Source organism: Myripristis murdjan, chromosome 16, assembly GCF_902150065.1.
Source record: "Myripristis murdjan chromosome 16, fMyrMur1.1, whole genome shotgun sequence".
NCBI lineage: Eukaryota > Metazoa > Chordata > Actinopteri > Holocentriformes > Holocentridae > Myripristis > Myripristis murdjan.
This window is the reverse complement of record NC_043995.1, coordinates 8,456,310-8,478,243: the sequence shown is the minus strand read 5'-3', so window position 1 is coordinate 8,478,243 and position 21,934 is coordinate 8,456,310. Positions and strand designations below refer to the sequence as shown.

At 39.7% G+C, this 21,934-nt stretch overlaps 1 protein-coding gene across 2 annotated transcripts; it reads left to right on the top strand.

Annotated features, from left to right (window-relative positions):
- The first annotated feature begins 1,299 nt into the window (after nt 1–1,299).
- ddc (dopa decarboxylase) lies at nt 1,300–21,055 on the top strand. Of its 2 annotated transcripts, XM_030071893.1 has the most exons (14): nt 1,300–1,404; nt 2,200–2,407; nt 5,001–5,114; nt 5,208–5,327; nt 8,335–8,469; nt 9,330–9,473; nt 10,512–10,578; nt 10,852–10,946; nt 13,260–13,327; nt 15,075–15,151; nt 17,862–17,881; nt 18,006–18,104; nt 20,157–20,258; nt 20,680–21,055. In XM_030071893.1, exons 2-14 carry the CDS (start codon nt 2,207–2,209, stop codon nt 20,878–20,880), a joined length of 1,443 nt encoding a protein of 480 aa, XP_029927753.1. In that variant the 5' UTR covers nt 1,300–1,404; nt 2,200–2,206; the 3' UTR covers nt 20,881–21,055. The 2 variants fall into 2 exon arrangements, with proteins under 2 accessions (XP_029927753.1, XP_029927754.1); XM_030071894.1 differs by lacking the exons at nt 1,300–1,404; nt 2,200–2,407 and adding an exon at nt 4,846–4,874 and having other exon boundaries at nt 4,967–5,114.
- The last annotated feature ends 879 nt before the right edge of the window (nt 21,056–21,934 follow it).

Sequence of the window (21,934 nt, the reverse complement as noted above, 5' to 3'; positions counted from 1 at the left end):
GTCAACCCCCTCAGTCTTTTGTAAATATATAAATATTTCACCCGTTTGTCACTCAATGCTTGCTGTACATTTATTTTCAGCAGCATATTATGGTCCTGTAGTTATGGATGGGTCAGTCAACCTTGACCATTATGCCAAACATTTGCCTAACCAAAGCAACCCTTTCCTAACTTTAGTCAAGTATTTTTTAGTGGGTATGAATTTTTAATGTTCACTATCAAACATTAGCTCGCTAGCTCGCTCGGGAAACAGCCCTTTGAATTGCATTAGACACACTCCTGTGGGTTGCATGCATCAGAAATTCAGAAAATACTGCTGCTGTTCTTGTCAGTGGCTTGGAACGTGTGGACTGGAGGACATCCACAGTCAGTGTGCGGAGGAGAACATACATACCAAGAAACCAAGCAGTTTGTCTGGAACAAGATAAAAAAAAAAGAAATCCAGGTCATTTGATTGAAAATATTTAACCCTCATGATGTGTTAGGAAGTAAAATCATAACTCATCCCAAAACACAAAAATTATAAAAGAATGTTTTTTTTTCCACATAACTTTTTTCCCCCTTTTTTTTTTTTTTGTCAAGGGTGAAAAACATCATCAAGGACTCCTCTCACCCCAGCCACAGCCTGTTCTCCCTCCTGCCCTCAGGTAGACGGTACCGCAGCACGAGGTACAGGTCTGTGCGGTTCTGTGAGAGCTTCTTTCCAACTGCCATCAGACTATTAAACAGCACAATGATGTAAAAAGCACATACAGCACATACAAAGCACATATATATGTATATATATATATATATATATATATTTAAACTGCTGCACTTTATTATACTCTGGTTGCTGAAGGTGTTTTTATTCTTCTTGTTTTTATGGTGAATGTCAAAGCAACGTAATTTCGTTCTGCACTGTGTTCTTGTTGAAATGGTGTCTGGATGACAATAAAAGTGATCTTGAATCTTGAATCATTTATTATGCATTCATAACTGTGCAATCACTGTTTTAAATCACAATTTAATAATAATCTATGTTAGCCTTTTGTAGAATAACCCACCTGTTGCATGCATGTGTGTGTGTGTGTGTGTGTGTGTGTGTGTGTGCGTGTGTGTGTGTGTGTGTGTGTACTGTGTTCTTGTGTGTGTTGGATGGAGGTGGAAAGTGAGCACAAACTCGTTAACTCCTTGTGAATCACTTCTTCCGGCGTTGGCTGTGAGCCCTGTTCCCATTGGCTGGCCCGGTGAGAGGGGAGGGGGTTACTGGCAAGATAAAAGGAGCAAATGTCTCTTGTCTTGCTTACACACACGGACACAATCACCACTCGCCTGTCTATCTGTCCATCTGTCCGTGGAGACTGAAAGAGAGGAGAGGAGCCACCATCCCAACACCGCTGCTGCAGCTTTTTCACCTCGATATGTAAGTGCACACACACACGCACACACTCACACACATGTAAGAACTGGGGCACTGCTTCTCAACAGCACAAAGAGAAAGAGAGAGAAGGACAGAGTGGTGAAACACTTGTTGAATGGTTTGTGTAGAGCAAGGGGCAATGTTCATATGTTGCCCTGTGCTTTTTGACTATGAAAACAAAGAACCACGGCACGTTTATACCATAATTTATGGACAGCAGCAGGTTTATTCTATGAAGCTTGCTCCTGATTTGCAGCACAGAAAACATCCTTAATCCTCTTGTTTTCATAAAGTGCTCCATATACAAGCATTACAATAGCTTTTCTTTATGAGTGCAATTATATGTCAGGTCAAGGTCTTTAGAAACTACCCTTTGACACCATATTTTACGAGGGAATGGCTTTATTGCTAGGATCAGTGTAAATTAGACCGTAAGCATGTGTTTGATATAGAAACACCTTTTGCTACCAAGCTTTTGATCTCTTCAGGGACCCTTTTGCGTCTTGTTAACTGCTCTTTGACCAGATTGGATCAATCAATAATGTTCTGGTACATAGGATTGGTACTGACAAATCTGTGTGTGTAAATACAGTTAGGATTACATGCATTTGTGTATGTTTACACAGTTTGTGGTTTTTATTTGTTTATACATTTTTAAAACCAATTTAAGATGATTATTTAAATTAAAATCATCAGAATGAGTGCTCTATCATGAGCAAATTAGGCTCGTTTTGCTCTGTCTGGATTTGAGTGATATGAGACTGAATTCATCTGCACGCCCTGCTGTGTGACTTCCAGAGGTAACATGGATGCAGCAGAGTTTCGACGCAGGGGAAAGGAGATGGTGGACTATGTGGCCGACTACCTGGAGAACATAGAGAAGCGGCAGGTCTACCCAGATGTGGAACCGGGCTACCTTCGCTCCATGATCCCCACCGAGGCCCCGCTGGAGCCAGAGCTGTATGAGGATGTAATCAAAGATGTAGAGAGGGTCATCATGCCTGGGGTGAGTTCACTCATCCATTCACTTGTTCATTTTTGAACATGTAATAAACATTATAGGACAGATAGATACTGAGCACTACATTTTTTGACAATACAATCTGGCAAAACTCTTATGTGCTTGGTTTTCTAATATTTAACCCTACAAGATTCTTTAACTGTCCTATTATGTTTGGGGCCAATTTGACCCCAGCCAATGTTTAACGTCTCTAAATAAATGATTAAGATCATTTCTTTTTGCTTCATATTTAATGAGTTTTCCTAATGTAATGGGTACTACTTGGTAAATTTGAACATAGCAGGGGGGTTAAAAAAAGAAATGACACAAGCATGAAGTAAACTAAAAAAAAAAAAAAGGTACAACAGAACCTTGTATAATGATATACAAACTTCCTAGCTCACAGCTCTATTAAAGAAGCTATTTGTGGCTATGTGTGGAAAGGTTCTGATTATTCTAACAATGCAGTTAAGGGTAGAAAAAAAATCCTCGATTGTATACCTTTTGGAAATTCTTCCAAAGGTTGTCTGCTTTGTCTCATTTTAAGTGTCCAAAAGTACTGTTGTAGATGGCTTTTCACATCCTAAGGTGTAGGGAATTTATTTAGTAATCTAATTACAACAATCAAGCAGTGGGCAGAGACGGGTTCATCGTTACCTCTCACTAATCTGCAGTTACTTTACATTTAATGCTCCATGAATGAATAATCATTTGAGTTCAGTTCAACACAGGTCAAATCAGCTGATCAGATTAATCATTCGCCAATTAATTAGGTGTCATACAATATTAAGCCACATATAATATAGGAGCCTGGTACCAGTAATAAGAATTGCAGCAGGTATTGAAGGACTGTCTAACAACAGTCTCTTGCATGTGATCATTTAATCCAAGTGCTGCAAAACTGAAATACACAAACAGAATTGTCATATTACCAATGATAAGTGTAGGGAACTTTCAGGATATCTATAAGTCTATTGTTCTCTAAACTTCTTACAAGGACACTCAAAATGCAAACCAAGTCATTTGGAAATGAAACGATTTCTCTCACAGTTGTAGGAAATTAATTTCATGTAGGCCCATTGCCATTCTTAAGAGTATACACACAGACACACACACACACACACACACACACACACACATATATGTATATCTATGTGTACGTATATGTGTATGTGTGTGTATGTATGTATACATGTATGTGTATATGTGTATGTATATATGTTTGTATGTATGTATATAAGAAATGCAAACGGCTCAGTTAGTTTTACATTTTCTCAAAGTCACTGGTTTCAAACCATAAGCAGACCCTTGATCAGTTATCAGCAGGAGAAGCTTTGCAAAATCCTCAACCTTTCCTTTCCTTTCCTTTCTTACCTTTCCTCTTCCTGACATTTAACATGACTTTATTTTTCCATCTCAGTCAAATTGCTTTGAAAGAGAAATTTTCCTCTTCAAAAACTCTCTGCTCCATTACTATACCTCTCCATTGCTAGATGCTCCATTATTAGAGGGGGAGTGGCGAGCTCTAGCTGTGGCTGGTCTTAATTGATGACTCACTGGGAAAACCATGTGAGAGATAAATGCAGGGACAACGGTAACAGGCAGCCTCTGGCTCCCGGCCACATACATCCTCACAATCACATATACAGGCAAGCAAGTGTAATAAGATTTGACTTGGAACAGCAGTCAGTGGTAAGGAGTGGCAGACAGATTTGTTAAGCACTTGCACTCAGTGCAATTATGTTTCCTCAGGGAATATAATGACTTACAAATCATGGAGGTGCTTTTTTTGTATTTACTACTAGTGTGTCTTTCCATTTCTTAAACCAACTGTACAACTGCTTCCAGCTGCAAACCACCAATGCAACATTTTATGCCTTCATCCAGTTTTTCAGTAATGGCTTGCTCCTGGAAAAAAGTTACTCAATTATATTCCTATAGAAGGTATATAGTGTGTCTGTTGTGATACTGAATTGTTAGCTTACATTGAGCTTTTGACAATTTATGTTTCTTTCATTTTTTTTTTTTTTTTATAGTGTCTCTATAATATTGCCATAACAATTTTTGCTCAGCTATTAGTACAGTGCCTTGACAAAATTTACTATTGGGTTACTACAGCTCTTTTTTCCAAAAGGAATGTTATCACACAGTCATTATCGCACTGCAAACAAACGGTATGGTCAAGGTACAATGTCAGTCAAAACATGCAGTGTTATGTCTCATGTCACTGGGGCTGCTCTTTTCAACAACTAACATAAATAAATAAATAAATAAATGAATAAATGAATAAATGAATAAATGAATAAATAAATAAATAATAAAAGCTGTTGCTTAACTTTGTTTGTGACAGTGTATAACATTATGTCCTCAAGCCCATAGATTAAGCATACATGTTCTATAAACACTGACACTTCAAATTTAAAAAGAGAAAGAGGAAAAGAAATGATCACTGAAGACAGATGAACGAGAGCAAGTTTACACCAAAATAATAAATCACAACACTAATAACTCCTGGAACACACTGAAAGTCACAGTTCGATGATTATTAACAGTATGAAAGTACAGCACACCTACATTTCTATGTTTTGTCTGCTCCCAGGTCACCCACTGGCACAGTCCCTACTTCTATGCCTACTTTCCAGCAGCTACCTCTTTCCCCGCCATGTTGGCTGACATGCTGTGTGGAGCCATTGGCTGCATTGGGTTCTCCTGGGTAACAACCACATTCATTTTTGTTTTCTCCACTTTACCTGCTTATACGTTTCACATATTAGTATTTCAGCTGCGTTTTTTGGTGTGTATTTAGGCTGCCAGCCCAGCCTGCACAGAGCTGGAGACGGTGATGCTGGACTGGCTGGGGAAGATGCTCCAGCTCCCAGAGGATTTCATCGCTGGAACTCATGGACATGGAGGAGGCGTCATCCAGGTCGGTGTCTGTGTGTTTGTGTGTGTGCATTTGTACGCTGGTTGGCCAAAAGAGTTTACTATATACTAGCATTTCATATCAAATCAGGTCAAAGTCTGAGCAATTTATTCATTTTGTTTTGCTTAAGAGATCAACTCAGTTGAATCAGCAGAATTTACAATTGATATATGGTTTAATGTGATGGATGAATCATTATACCTCTGTTTAGGGCGTGTGCTTGTATATCAGTATGCCTCTGTTAGTATGCATGTTTCAATTACAGATATCCAGTTAGTAAATCTTATTCGCAAACACATGTTCTGCATTTTTACATCCTTTCCTGCTCCTTCTTTTAATCTAGTTTGACTGTCAGCAGCTGAGACTGACATTTACCTTCATGTTCACAGTTAGTGTATGTGCCAAGGCACCGCTCATCACAAGCACACTTGTCAATAAGCTACCCAAACCAGTTTTTTAGAGAAATAAGCCTTGCTGTGGAAAGGGTTCTTGATGATATAGGAAGTGAGAGAGTTACTTGCTTACTTCAGTTGCAGTTTCCCAACCTGTTCAGGGAGTCAAACCAGCAACCTTCTGCTCAAATGTAAATTCATATGAAGAGTGTGAAGCATATGCAAAGCCAGTTTGACTCTCAAAACAACATAAATGGTTATACGGATGCATGAGCAACTGCCTCTGAATCTAAATTCACCAGCAATTTGTCTTCTATTGATTTAACCAATTTGTCTCTTGTTGGTTTGTAACAGCTGAAAAATGGCAGGAAATGTCCTTTTAATATGTCAGTGGCAGACAGGCAGAGGCGAGGATGATGGTGCTGGAATTGTTTCGTGTTGCAGTAAGCTAAACATCAGTTTAGTTTTCCATTGACCCAAGCATAGCAGCAGCAGCTGAAGTGTGTGTGTGTGTGTGTGTGTGAGAGTAGTGGAGCATGAAGGTTCACTCTGATGAGTGATCATTTCACTGCTTTTCTATTGTGACCACCTGAGTGTGAGGGCGTGTTTGTGTGTGTGTGTCAGCTGTGTATCATTGTGCCACTGTTGTTTTTAAGTGCAATTTGCTATGGCAACAGATAGGCCTCCTGTCACTGCAGCAGGGCTAATGAGCGTTGTGACAGCGTCACAGCGGCAGCCTGTTATTATGGACCATATACCTTCACTGATGGTCTGAAAAGTTTGCTCTCCTAACCCAACATCTCCTTTTCATTTTTCACCCCCGTGTGAGTCACTCGACCTTGGCGACAGAGCGAAGGGCTTTGTGCTCACAGTTAAAATGAAGACTCATGAATGACAAGTAGCAAATGAATGACTGACTAATAAAGTGGTACAGGCGATAAAAGTGTCTGATTATTTATTTATTTTTAAGCTGCTAGAGATACATAGCAGCTCAAAGCAAGGCATTTTACCGTGCTGCCATCTCGCCTTTACAGCGGGCAACATCTGAATTGTTGCAGCACTATCTAGTTTTCTTTTCATCTGTCAAAGCCAAAGACCTGGGACTAGATTCACAGTAGATCTTAAGAAATGACATAAGGAGATGTTTCAGGAATTTCTGAAGAGGGGTCTGATGTGCCATTCCTCAATGTTGTTTTAGTATTTCTGAAATTTAGAGTTCCTTACAAATTTCTTTCACTTCACTACTTAAAAAATTCTCAAAATAGGGCCTGATGTGACTATAGTTAATACATTTTAGGCCAGGAGACGTAAATTAAGATTTTTTTAAAAATTAAAATAAGCAGATTTGGTCATATTAACGCTATCGGGCAACAGAAAACTTTGATATACTAAGCTACAAATATGTCATTTTGTCTTTCTTAATCCAGCCAATTTATGGTTTATTAGTAAGAAAAAGAAATTACAAGACAGATGTGGTTTGTTATAATATGCCTGCTCAGTTGAACCTACCAAAAAAAAAAAAAAAAACCCCAAAAGACAGCAAGGCCACTACAGCTATGGGTAGCGGGAGGCTGAATGAGGGCTGTATATCACTGCAAAGTGGATTCACTAGTATGTCCCTCCTTACCTGTAGTGTGCTGCAGAAGGAGAGAGGATAGGAGATTAACTTGGGTGAATCTAAAGGCTGAGGTCTGCTTATGTTGCCAGCTAAACAGCTTTCATTTGGTCTGGTGGCTTTGAGCCAGAGCCCTAATTGTGATCAGACTGTATTGATGGATGGGTTGATCGATTCATCAATGCTGCTGATGCCCAAAACCTCCAAAGAATTACATGATTTGATTGAGTTTCAGTATTTGTTTGACACAAACCATTCTGCCTGTATTAGCCTGCTTTTCTGGTTAGTAATCCAATTTTATTGATTAAATGATTTGAACATTTGATTGACGTGCCTGTGGTAAAGCCCTGTGGTGCCTTGGAAGTCATGCTTACTTTATAATGCTGCCTCAAAAAGAATCCCACTTCGTCATGCACGCTGTGTGATGACTCACCACAGGACGCATGTAGAACCCTCAACTGAACATCGAGGATTCTCTGTTGAAGATGTGGAGGTCTTTATCCCTCAAAAGACAGACTTTCAGACAGAATCAAAGGGAACGTGCAACAGCTTCACCAAGCTGACTCTTATGTCAGTATGTGTGTGTGTGTGTGCGTGCATGCTAAACATTTTTGGTTGTTTATGTGCATGCATGAGTAGAACAGACACCCTGTTCGATAAGCAATAACAAATCAGAGAGGATATGATGCCCTCTATTTTCCCAATTTTCCCTAACCCGGTGGAATTTGTTTTGCCGATGCTGTTATATAGTAAAAACACAAATCTGTATTAAAAACAAACTAGCCTTTCAGAAAGCATCTGACCAGTTGTACAATGTTTATAGCGCATATTTCAGCACTGTAATTGGAGCTATGAAATGTGAAAGCTAGGGTTAAGGTTAGGGTATTACCTTGTAAGCTGCTGTGCTCACCATAAAATTTCTCCATGCCAAGGCATTCTGTGCTTTCATTTATTTTATCTTGATTTATCATATCAGACAGACTCTTTCTCATTTCTTCTCTAGGGCACAGCCAGTGAAGCAACCCTGGTGGCTTTGCTCGCTGCTCGATGCAAAGCAGTCCGGCTGGCCCAGGCCTCTGACCCCGCGCGCACAGAGGCCGAAATCTTCTCCAAACTGGTGGCCTACACCTCCGACCAAGTACGTGCAAAAGGATCTTGAATATCCTGTTATGCATGTATACTAGAAGAACGGTCAGAAAACGTTTATATTCTGCCCAAATTCATACAGATTCCTGCAGATGTGACTCTACATAAAAGCAGTGAAAATAAATCAAAAGAGGTTTGCATGTCAAGACATGTTTATTAGGATGGAGTGTACCGAGTCTTTCTGTCTTAAACAGAGTACCTTTCTTCTACAGCGTGCTAAATTAGTGTAATGACAAAAGGTAGCTCTTGAACAAAAAAAAAAAGGACAAAAATGGTGTCCATTAATAAAAATAAATTTAGTTAACCCTGCTGAAGTCTAAACCTTCCACCATAATAAATAGGTATTTGAGATTTAAGGAAATTTAAGTCCATTAAGTTGTAGAGTCACACACATTAACCCTGCAGAATTTTCCTCTTGAATTAACAGTGCAGCCCTGCAATGTCTCAGCAATGTAAAAAGTGACCTGAACCCCTGAGTGTGGATCACTAAAATTCGCCCTAATAGCCTTAATGCTAGTGAAAAAGGCATTCAGTGATAGAGAGAGACAGGGGGTCAGTGGCTAGCTTTGATCAGGTTTAATACCAGGCTGACTCTGTGATTGGGTTAGAGAGTTGCCTGGGGGCCACACAGACCTTTACAGATTGAGCAGTTAGTTATTTTTCTACTGTCAGTTCAAGAACAATGCTCATTCTTCCATTTCCCCCAGATGCAGGGATCATAATTTTCAGTCCTAAAGAAGAGTAAGAATTGCAGTTTTTTGGAAATTAGATGGCGAGCATTCGGAAATCGCTCAGAAACTCCCCCATATTGTCCATACACCTGGAAAACCATACATCCCCTTTTCTCTTCAGGCCCATTCCTCTGTGGAGCGAGCTGGTCTGATAGGAGGGGTCAGGATGAGGAAGGTTCCCACAGACAGCAAGTACGCCGTCAAAGGAGAGACCCTGAAGAACATGGTGGAGGAGGACAAGAAAGCTGGACTCATCCCTTTCTTTGTAGGACAATACACAAACATATGTACTCAGACACAAGGGAGGATAGAGCTGAGTACACATGCACAGTGGCAAATGCATGGACACATACACAAGCACAGGCACATTACCTATTACAAGGTTGTTTTTCACTATGCCTCCTGCTTGGCATGCATGATCCAGTACAAAGTAGGGCACTTACAGTAGAAATACCTTTAGCAAAGGTAGGGTTAGGGTTAGGGTAACCCTAACCCTAACCCAAAGGTACAAAGGAGAACATGACTTTGTATTAAACTTCCAAAAAGCTCCAGACACTGTCTTTTTCACACATAACTAAAGTTGCGCATTGCTTAAATGGACAGTGAACATTTCAGTCCCAGGACCTTCAGGTATATCAAGAGGGGATTGTGTTCACATCCAGTCGCATCATTGCATTGCCTTTGTTGCATATGGACGCTTTACACCTACACAGCCGGTTAGAGAAAAGCTCACCAAGGCAACAGTCATAATGACACATCTTGCCTAGTGATGCTGTGCACCCCCTGAGGCCTTTGTTCAACGATAAGATTGTTTCTGCCAAAGCTAATGTGTGTATATCTGGTTAAGGCCACTAATCCCGATCTCATCTGGCCCGGCAGATCTCTATCAGTGAATAATGACCACAAACAACAGTCAGGGGGGCTGCAGTGGTCAAGTGCCTCTGACTCATCTGCATTTGTCATCCAAAGAGAAAATGATATCTGTGTTTGCATGAAAGGCTGCACATCAGTTGCCTCAAGCATCAATTTATGTTTTCATTTTTACATCATCCTTTGGTAAATGTTTGTGTTATTTCTGTGTACTGTGAGGTAAATACAATGTGGGTGTGCCTTTTAGAAACAGATTAGATTCTTGGTATGCTGTATAAACAATATATATGCCATAAATATGTTTAGGATCAGATCTTTGAGCGTTTGTTTTATTCAGTCGTTGTGACAGATTGTTTTTGAGGTAGGGCAGGAAATGTCACAGATGGCAATATGCTTCATGGTGTTTCATGATTTGTATGTTTGTGTCTTTCAGTTCTGTGCAACTCTTGGTACCACTCCATCATGTGCTTTCGATCACATCACGGAGCTGGGGCCTATATGTGAGTCATGCGCCACAACAGCATAACAGCTACTTGATACGTGGTACACACAGCATGGGGAAAAAAAACATAAATAACTTTATCATTTAATATAATCAGTCATGTTCATTTTGAAAGAAAGACAACAGATCATCGGTATTGTTACTATATGTACTGTATCCTACTGGTGCACTCCAGGTTATTCAAATTTAAATCTACTTTGACAAAAGATGCCTCCTCTGAGCAGCTGGTTGTACAAACACTCACTACCTATATGGCTCTTGTCTGTTCCAGGTAATGCAAATAAAATATGGATGCACATTGATGCGGCTTACGCTGGGAGTGCATTTATCTGTCCTGAATTCAGACCTTTACTTAATGGTGTTGAGGTGAGTAAAAACATTCAAGTTTTTGTTTTCATATAGTTCATAAACACTACAGATAATGTTTTAGGCTGAATTTTCAAGGTCAAGGTGCTTTGACAGTGCCAGTGACAAAAATGACAGCAGGATTTATGACCTTGACCTTTCAAATTTGTGTCAGAGAGGCTTAACTGGATGGAAGTGTGGTCAAAAACCTGAATAGTCACTTACACAGGGACATTTTACTGGTGTTGAATGACAAGTGAAACTGTTTCTGTTCAGCTGCTCATGAAAATACCAACTCTCCTATAAAATCTATGAAACGAAAGACAAAAGATTATATTCTTTGTTGAAATTTTGTGAGTATGGGCTTGAACACAATATATTCAATATTTCAACATGTTCCATAATCGTCTTGTCTTCAAGAAATCAAATTTCATGATGGGACCCTGTTTGAATTGCTAATCCACAGATAGCATACAGTTACATACAACTGCATCCCCACCCACACAAATAGATACTTATCACACACACACACACACACACACACACACACACACACACACACACACACACACACACACACAATAAGATAAAGATCAAGATAAAGACGAAACACAGGGTTCCTTAAATTTTAAGGATCCTGGACAATTTTTCGGCTCCCCTCCGTCTAGACAGCTTTGTAAATTAAGCTCCATATCTATATCTATATCTACATATCTAGGCTTACTCAAGTAATATTTGATTAATATTTTCCATTTTTGATGTGTAGGTGCTTCCTTATTTTTCCACCTTTGCAATATTACCTTCTTATAAACTACTGGGAAAAAAAATAATAATTTGCCATCCAGTTGGGCATCTTATGTTCCTAACACTTTGAAAGACAAATATCACTCGTCACTTACAGATTATATTAATTTATGTTTGATAATGGCGGCACGTTAATGTCAGGAGGGAAGTGTGCAAGATTGAGTAATAGGTGGAACAACTGGCACCAGATGAGGAGGCATCGATCAGCCTTTTGAGGCTGCCCAGGCAGCTGCGGCTCCCCGAGCTGAATGCTGTGCAGAGACGCAGAGATAAAGACAGAGTAATTTCCTGAGGCAGCGTCAGACCTTTAGATAGCACCATGCTGCTCTTCCTCGTCAAAGAAATATCACTGTTTATTAGACACACCAGTTCAAACAATGTTGGGGGGTGGAGAGAGAGAGAGAGAGAGAGAGAGAGAGAGAGAGAGAGAGAGAGAGAGTGAGAGAGAGAGAGAGGGTCTTGACTATAAAAGGGCCAACTGTTCCTGCATCTTTTCTCTGATTGACAGTCGGCTCCAACTGTGGCTGTAGGGTCAATACCTAAATCATACTCACAGTGTGTTTAAGCAAGCTTACAAGTTGACAAATGCATAAAAAAAAAACCATATACGTGGAGTATATATTTATTGTGTGTAACTGTATTATATGGAGTCAATGAAACGCAGTGACATGGAAAAGGGTGCAACATTTTGTGGAATGGACTGCAGCCCGGCAGGAGGGTTGGTTGCTAGGATATGAGTGATGGGCAAGCAGGCAACCAGCCCCCTTTGAATCAGTCAGCATGGCAACTGCCAGCCAGGAGACTGTCACACATTGTCTGCCGGTGCCACTGCCTTTTTTTTTTTTATTGCATTTGTGGAGGCAGATGGAGAAAAGGATATTAAAAAAGAGATAATGGACAAAAAAAAAAGATTAGAGCAGATAAGAAAAGATTTGCCTCTCTTTGAATAAAACGTCACAGCAAAATTTTCAGTGTTGCGTGCTTGTCGGCTAGATGTTCCTCTTTTGCATTTCAAATACATTGCGCCTGCTTCGGCATAGGTTTGTAGCTGTTGGTGAGAAGGTCTTTGTCTCGGGGGCTGATGGCAAATAAGGTGTGGTGCGGCGTGATCTTTTATGAAACTGATGGGGTTGTTGAGGTTTCTTAAAACTTTTTCCATGCTGAAAATCCCTCGAGATATTTTGCCAGTGCAGCTAGAAATTTACCTGAGGAGAGATCTCAAAGATGCCTCATTTGTTGTTATTCTAATGACAAATAAATTAGCAATTTTATTACCTGTTGTTCCAATTGGTTTGCTTCTTGAACCCTGTATGATCTCCCTAAACACCCCTTGGAGTCCCTAGTCATCAGTGAAAGCCACTGGTGTAAGAAACCATTGATAGTGTGAGTTAATTAAAGCATTAAGCCAAAAGACATGTATTATTATCTACTGTAGCGTATTTCTCCCTTTTGTTTGATCACCATCACTTTTCATCCTCATAAAACATCAACTAAAGTGGCTCACAAACTGATGTTTCCTTTTTTCTGAAGTTCGCAGACTCTTTCAACTTCAACCCACACAAATGGCTTTTAGTCAACTTTGACTGCTCTACCTTGTGGTAAGTTGCCTGACCCCTCTCACATGACACCTCAAATGCAGCCATTATAGAAATCCCATTTGATAAACTTTCAACACCATGAGGAAATGTTTCCAAAAACCCACAGCAGTAATAAAAGCTGGCAGGATGATTGCTGAGCTAAAAAGGTCCATTCTATTTTTAGTGTGTAATATTTACTTTTGTCTATATTGTCATCTAAGCTTATGTTTACCTGCTAAGCTCTCAACATCAGCACCAAGCGACGTGTCTGGTTGGTCCTGGTCATTATTCTGATCCAAGTCACTAAACAGGCAAATGTAGCTCCAAGGCTTTTAAAACAAACATAGCTTACACCTACTTAGTTACAGTTATGTGTGTCATAACAAACCGGACACACATCCATCTACACCTGAACTGTTAATACAGCAAAACAAACTACGCTTCCCAGCTGCCCCTTCTGTCAACAGCAAAGAAAAGCAGACAGGCACCACACACTTCCTCCAGACAGACCTGGAGTTCAAATAAGGCAAAGGGAAGTAAATGCTGTTGCCAATAATGTTGAGTCCACGATAAACAACAAGGCAAGGTTACAGTAGCACCCACTAATACCTTGTGAGACCTTTTGCCAAGTTTGAAAATGCTCCAGAGCTGCTGTTCACCTTTCTGCACAACAGATATTCTTTAATGACAGAAAATGTGAAGTCGCATGTAGGCATTAGTGATGGATTGCCCCACATGTTGTCTGCTTTTGCTTCTTTTTCTGCCTGACGCAGTTTAGTTGCCATGTTACGCTTTCTGTGAGATTTCACCATCTTTTGTAGGCTTACTTTAATGTTTCTGCTTTTTATGCCACAGTACGGTCACATTCATGAGCCTGGTTGAAGGGGAGGTATTGTATTGGTCCTGCAGAGCAAAGTAATGCAAATTCTAAAGGAAAAGAGGATTAAGGCCACAAAACCTCTTGCCCTTGTGACGACTGCATTTCCTTTTTTCATGCTCAGTGAATGCTCACAAATGGTCATTCTACAAATATGTAAAGCCACACAGAACAAAATGGCACGCATATAGTAGCTGCCGCCTAAATCCCTCCCTTCATGTCCCTCTCCTAAATAATCTGTCTGTGTGATTCAGGCGCTTCAAGTCATTAATTTTTACATGAGCAGAAAAGCAGGAGAGGATAGACCCATCAGTTTGCCCTCTTTCCAATTTGGCAAATATAATTTACTCATTTCATTTTGAACAGTTCTGCCTCTCCCACCAATGAAAACTGTTTTTGTGGTTGTCTAAAACTGATAATGATGGGTGTCAAAGAATATGCACATGGTAGTCTGTGAGGAACATTTGTTGGTATTGGCATTGGTATATTTGGTCTGTATTAAGATAGAGACCAGGTTACTGTGGTTGCTGGCTGACCTGCATTCAGCTAATCAAACTGACTGACTGCCATGAGATTAGACTACAAATTTAACCAACACAGTCCTCACAGTTTTGCATGTTCATTGCACCGGTGCTGTGGGTTTTGTTATATGCTAGCATGTCCCTAAAATACACTGTCAGGTAAATGAGAATGGAATATGTGTATCAAAGTTTGACGAGGATCTCTGGATATTTCCTAATTAATGTGTTTTGAAAAGGTCTGACCCATAAGCACTATGACACATTCTTTTCTTGTCATCTTGTGTCATTGCTGACATCCTCTCAGGCTCTAGTTAGTCTTGACTGTACTTCTTTTTTATGTTAACGCTATTGTTTCTCTGTTTTTCAACAGGGTAAAGAAAAGATCAGACATTATCGGAGCCTTCAAGATGGACCCCCTCTATCTTAAACATGAAAACCAAGAGTCAGGTAGAGGCTTTTTTTTTTTTTTTGACAGACTGTGAGCTGAGGCAGACAGCTGCAAAAACACAGTGGCACACATTAAATCAGTATCTGTCATCAGTCATTGTGGTTCGGCAATAATTGCAGCAGTAATTGTTGAGGTAATGCTCCGGGGTCTACATGTGTTAAACACAGTGAAACGGTGTAACCTCATCCAGCTAAGTGCAAGCATGAGGATGAATGTTTTGGCACCCCGCAGAGAGAGGAGGGGGGGTGGGGGGTTAAATCTATGCTTCTCTGTGCTAGCTTAGTCATCTCACAATCCTATTCTACCTGAAGTTAATCTGTGTTTGTGACCTAATTTAATTAATACTCACCAGTGTTACGCATTGTAGCTTGGTGGGTGTACGTGTATGCAACGTTGCTTGTTGCTTGTTGTTTTCTATTGCAACTGATCATAGCCACAATCCAATAAACAGAGCCAGATACCAGATCAATATCAGGGTTGACTCTGTAGTGTGATTAAAAAGCAACATGAGAAAGTACAAATTTTAATGTTTCTGACTTTTTAAAGGCTCTTGAACAAGAATATGTTTGCGTCAGATATCAGCGGTTGAACAAAGTTAGCTTGATGTCTATGAGACATGAGGTTTACCATGACCAGTGTCAGGCCACAGTCAAGCTACTGGACAAGAAAACCTATGGCTTGACATACTTCCTGTGTAGCCTTGCTTGCTGATTAGAGTCAAAGACCATGATAGACCTTGGGCATTTACTGTGGAGTGTTGTTCCTTTATTATGCAACCAAACAGAATAGGTTAGCAATCAAAAAATACATTTCAGAACAAAACTATTGACACTTCAATCCAAAAAATTTTTTGCAAGCAAAATAATGCAAGTCTTATTTGTAAATCCAAAACGTTTGCTTTCTGTTGAGCTGAATCCCACAGGTGGGACCTACGCTGAAGGATGTCAGATTTGTCTCTATTGGCCAGTCTTGATCAGAGGGGCAGCTTGGCAATATCCCTGTTCAGCTGTCACAACAATCAGGACTGGCCAATAGAGACGTGTCTGACATCTTTCAGTGTAGGTCCCGCCTACAAGGTTCAGCTCAACAGCAAACAAAATTTTTGCATTTGCAAATTAATCTTTTGGATTCTCAAACAAAACTTTGGGATTTACAGACAAAACTTTTTGACTCTCAAACAAAAGTATTTGATTTACATTTTAATCACAAATTCAATTTACTTACATTAAACTTTTTTTGATTGCGGTGTTGACAGTTTTGCTCTCAAATCTATTTTTTTATTGCAAACCTATTGTCTGAAAGCATAATAAAGAACCCCCCCCAAAAAACACTGTGTGTGTGTGTATGTGTGTTTGTGTGTGTGTGTGTGTGTGTGTGTGTGTGTCCTCATTACCAACAACAAAATTAAACCCCTTAATTTTACCCCATACAAGTACATTATTTTGTATTTGGATGGAATTTCCATTGTTTTCAATCAAACTATTTACAACTGAGATTAGATTGCAATAAAGACCATTTACAATTTACTCACAAAAAATCTAATTTATCAGTGGGTCGGCCTGATGATGAGAACCATGACAACCAAAACTACTGAATCTGCCTAATACACCCCTAGTTTCCTTACATCCTTGAATGTGTGTTGTTAAAATACAAGGAATGTTTGACCCTTGAAACTTTAATATTTTAAGATGTAAAAAATACTGACCTTCCACTGATCAAGCCATTTGTTTTACATCATCATGTTTGTATGTGTGTCTGTTCACGATTATGTGCATCAATGCTACACATGCGTTCTCCCAGCCTGCAGATGGACTGGGAGCTGCACCATAATTTGTCTGACAGACAAGCAGACAGAGACAAAGACAAAACGACTACCTCCCACCACTAAGGCATCTTACAAAAGCCCTTGCTCATACAATCCCTGTTGTCCAATCTAATTAGTGGTTACTAGCACCAGCTAGCACGGGCTTCCACTCCAGCTATCTGCAGCCACTCAGATCTCACACAATGGGCTTTGAGTGGACTGACGGTGCTGTGATCAGAGAGATATTTAGCACATGGCTTCTCTTGTTGGACGAGGGTTAGACTAGAGACGAGCAGCTGGCCTGTCACAGGCGTATAAACATGACTGTTAGGGAGGTGATGTGGTATGATATCTGGGATTGTACACTGTCTTTACTTCGGTAATGTAATAATACTCCAAAGTCAATCCAGAATAAATATCTACTTTGATTATTATATCATCAGTTATCACAATTTCACATTAATGCAATAAAACCCGATAACAAAATTTATGCCAGCAGGAAACATTATGAAGTTACTGGGAGTTTTTATTAGAATCATGTTTGTGCTAATAGCAAGTTAGGAAATTAACAGCTATAACACACAGTAAAATTGGCTGAATATTTTGCTAAAGCAGATATTAATATCTGGATGTGAATAATGTTATATTTAGTGTCTGAGAATGATGTTTTAGATTATGTTGGACTAAATCATCAAAATATTGTATATATGTATGTATATGAAATCAGGCCGAATAGGCTGAATGTTAATTATTAGACTTAGAGCCATAGTTACACTATACACACAATGACGTGTTATGGAGACAGAATAGAAAATGAGCTTTAATATAACTTGACTAATCTGCACTGTGTGAGTATTTGGATGTGAACATTACTGGCTAATTCCTGGTGTGTTTTCTCACCACAGGGCTGGTCACAGATTACAGGGTAAGATGAATTATTGTTAATTTAGTTTAATAAACCAGTCGACATCTAAGCCACTGAGGTCAAAGCCATATTTTTCACACTCTTTCCTTGTCGTCCTCTCTCCCTGTCCTGCTCTGTCCTGCAGCACTGGCAGATTCCACTGGGCAGAAGGTTTCGCTCCCTAAAAATGTGGTTTGTCTTTCGTTTGTACGGGCTCACAGGCCTGCAGGCTCATATCCGCAAGGTGGGTTATCAATAATATTCAACTGGCTTGTGTTTTTGTCACCCACAATAATGTTTAAAGATGCACTACACATTGTTTATTAACTATTTACCACAATGGTTGTTGCTTTATAATATATAAACCAATTATTATCCGTTCACAAAGTGTTATAAAGTGTCTAGTCCATCTAACTATGTAATATTTGTAGATGCTTTACAAATGATTTCTTAAAGGTTTAAAAATCAATTTCTAATCATTTAAAAATACTTAATATAGTAGATGAATGTTATAATATTTGCAGTAATAAGCTGTTAATAGTTTATGTAATGAGAAAATGTTAGTTATCATCATTTCATTGTGCGTTAACTGTAAAACAGCTATTAAGTGAAGTTTAAGGTGTCAATTTACCATATATTAATTATGATTATTATAAGTGTTAGCACATATTCTGATGTAATCTACTATTATGTCTGAGTGAGATTAGGTGTACGGCTTCATCAAACTTGCATGCCTCCTTTTTCATTCATTTTTCCTCTGCCTCCCATTGCCTTCTGCTCGTTCTTCCATTCCTACCACCCTGAGCTCCTCCTGGCAATGAGATATGCCTGGTTTTTATGTCTTCTTTAATGATAAATGGCAGTCCCTCTCCCCACCCTTCACCCCTCCTGATCCTCCTAACCTCCTTACCTCTAAAGTCCCTTCAATCCCTTCCCTCCTCATCTTTCTTGCATCAGCATATCCTGTCAGTCATATGTGCTTTTTATAGCCATTTTTTTTCTCTTTTATTGCTCCCCTCCCCCTTTCCCACCCCTGGTCATCCCTCCTCTGCTGTCTCCTCTTCTTGCTGGTTCACCCCTACACGCCTGTCTGTTTTCCTCAGCTTCCTGCCCCCTCCCTCCGGTCTCCTCTGTCAATCAAATGAGCCTGTTTTTTGTTGATGCTCTCTCTATTTTGATTGAAGCAGCAGTAGCATCATTCATGCCTGCAGCCACAAAACACGTCATACTACTACTGATTAGATAGTGCAGGGAAAATATGGGATGGCCTGAGAAGATTTTTATTAACCATGATGGCATTGCAACTTTGTATGTGGGCACATTTTTTCCCAGTGGATTTCTTTTTATTTACCAATGGAGAGAAAGGTTTTTGTTTTGTTTATTATTATTATTATTATTATTATTATTATTATTATTATTACTATCATTAGTAGTAGTAGTAGTAGTAGTAGTAGTAGTAGAAGCAGTAATAATAGTGTAGAAAGGCAGAAAATTCATTCAAAGAGTATGTAGTGCTCAAACCACCATCCAGTTGACTGGGCAGCAGCCTCCCATGTTGTAAAAGTTGTAAAATTAAGCATTTAGACTGCCAAAGCCTGATCTTTGTGAGACTTTCTATATCAACATGCCAAAAGTAGCAAAACGGACACTGAAGTCATTATATTAGCCTGTTAAACACCTCTGGTGATGGTGAATTGTTGGCTGGGAATGCGGAAGCAAGGTGGTGGTCAGCCAGTTCTTGGTCAGTAGCTCAAGTCATTAGGAAGGAATTAGCAATAAAAGTAGAGCTGAACATGTTGGACTCACTCCCTCACTCACTCTCAGGCATATTCCTATGATCAGTTGTTATCTTGCTCGCACAAATGTAATTACATGCACTAATATCCATTTTTAGAGTCTCTCTATATATTTAATTTCTCCCTGAGCTTGTTCTTGAAAATTGAATGAAATTGTACTGTAGGAATATTTTTAATCCTGTGGTGCCATTTGAAAATTATCAGAGGAACGCAACTACATTTTCTGTGGACAGGTTTCCACTGTTTGAAAATCACTATTTCATGGTTACTGAGTCACAATTTTACATTTGTCAGAGACCTTTTGGAAAAGCCAGAGTAAATCAACAACTTGATACAACACTGCCACCTAGTGAAGAGCTGAGCTCTTCACAAGTGCTGATTTTGTCCTTTTCACACTTCTCATCTTGTTGAACAACCATGTGTCCATCTACTATGGAATATACTGCATACTAATCCATACGTCATACCACATGATGTGTTTTTTGTTTTTTTTTTTACAGCAAGTCGGCTTGGCCAAAGAGTTTGAGAGTCTGGTAAAAGCAGACAAGCGATTTGAGATCTGCGCTGATGTCATCATGGGCCTGGTCTGCTTCAGGCTTCAGGTAAAAAATTCAACTCAACATTACAGAACAACCCTTTTGGTGGTGGCGGTGGTGGTGGGGGGGGGGGCCCTGCTAAAATACGACCTTGGGCTTTGGGAGCTTAGGGTGAACCTTACTGAGGTTAGTTTATGAATGTGCATAAAAGGCTTACACATTTCTATGACCTTTTTATCAAGATTTCATCATATGGTTAACCAATATCTTCCTGCTGTTTCCTCACCCTCTGCCCCTGCATCCTTCCTTGCATACATTTCTTCCTTTTGTACTTCCCTCCCTCCTTCCTTCCTCTCTCTTTCATTCCTTAATTCACTCCCATTTTCCCTACTTCTTCTCTCCTTTCCTTCCTCCTTCCTTTCTTACTTCCATCCTTCCTTCCTTCCTTCCTCCTGCTGTCTCTTGCTCCTTCAATCCTTCCTTCCAGGGCTCCAATGAGCTGAACAAGGCCTTACTGAAAAAGATCAATGATGCCAAGCAGATCCATCTGGTGCCTTGCCAGCTGTCCGGCAGCTTCGTCCTGCGCTTTGCCATCTGTGCACGCACTACTGAGTCACGTCACGTCCAAGAAGCGTGGCAGCATATCACACAGCTGACTTTTGAGCTGCTGCAAGAGCCCTGTCATTGAACAGTGGGTTGGGAGAGATAGTGCCTCCATGACCAGGTGCAAGACGAGGAGTTGACTCGCTGATCAATGTCCAGAGGGAAGGTGCGTCTACTCTGATGACTAACTTAGGACCAAAATTAGCAGAGGGATTATGCAGTTACAGTTGCAGGTATGAAATGACATAAAATGAGTGAAATTTTTTTTTTAATGTGCCACTTAATTTGACTGGAGATACAAATAAATCCAAGTAAAAACCACCTAATGTGTAGTCTACACAGACCAAAACCTATAAAAGAGGCAGCACGGTGTCTCAGTGGTTAGTACATTTGCCTTACAATGAGGCAAGGTCTTGGGTTTGAATCCCAGCTTGTATTCACTGTAGTGATCTGTGGGCCACTGCGACTAGTATCTATAGGATCAGATGAGTTATAAGAAGAGGACAAGTTTCCCCACAGGGATCAGTAAGGTTTAAACTTAACTTTTGATCACAGAGCAAATGTCACAGTTTCAATCTGCAACTTAACTCCATTTTCCCTCCATAAACTCACACTGTAATCTCACATTGTTCTCTGATTGACACGTTATTGTCTCTTCACTGTCCTGCACTCCTGCCCCGGCAGACTGTATGGTAGATGTGGGTTTTGTGTCTTGCGTGTGTTAAAGCTTGTGTTGGGTGCTCCTCAATCTCTGTCTTTCTGTGGGTTTTTCAAAGAATGTACTGCACTTTGCGTGTGTGAATGAACTTTTGAGTTTGAGTTTGTGTGTGTCTGCACGTTTATGTGGGTAAACAAATAGGAACAGGTTTTTATATATTTGTTTGGCCATTTATGTTTGAGTAAGGGATTAGAAATTAATATGGTTTGAGATATACGGCAGATTAATTTATCATATATCTGATTTACTTATATATATATAGCAGATATCATAGAGGGTGTGAGAGTAAAACATTATAATGCAGTGTCCCTTATTTTCAGGTAAATTGATCTGATTTTCGAACTCCTTGTTGCATACATTTGTATATTAATGAGGAAAAAACTGATATTCTTGAAAATACGATGACTCCTTAATTCTTTAA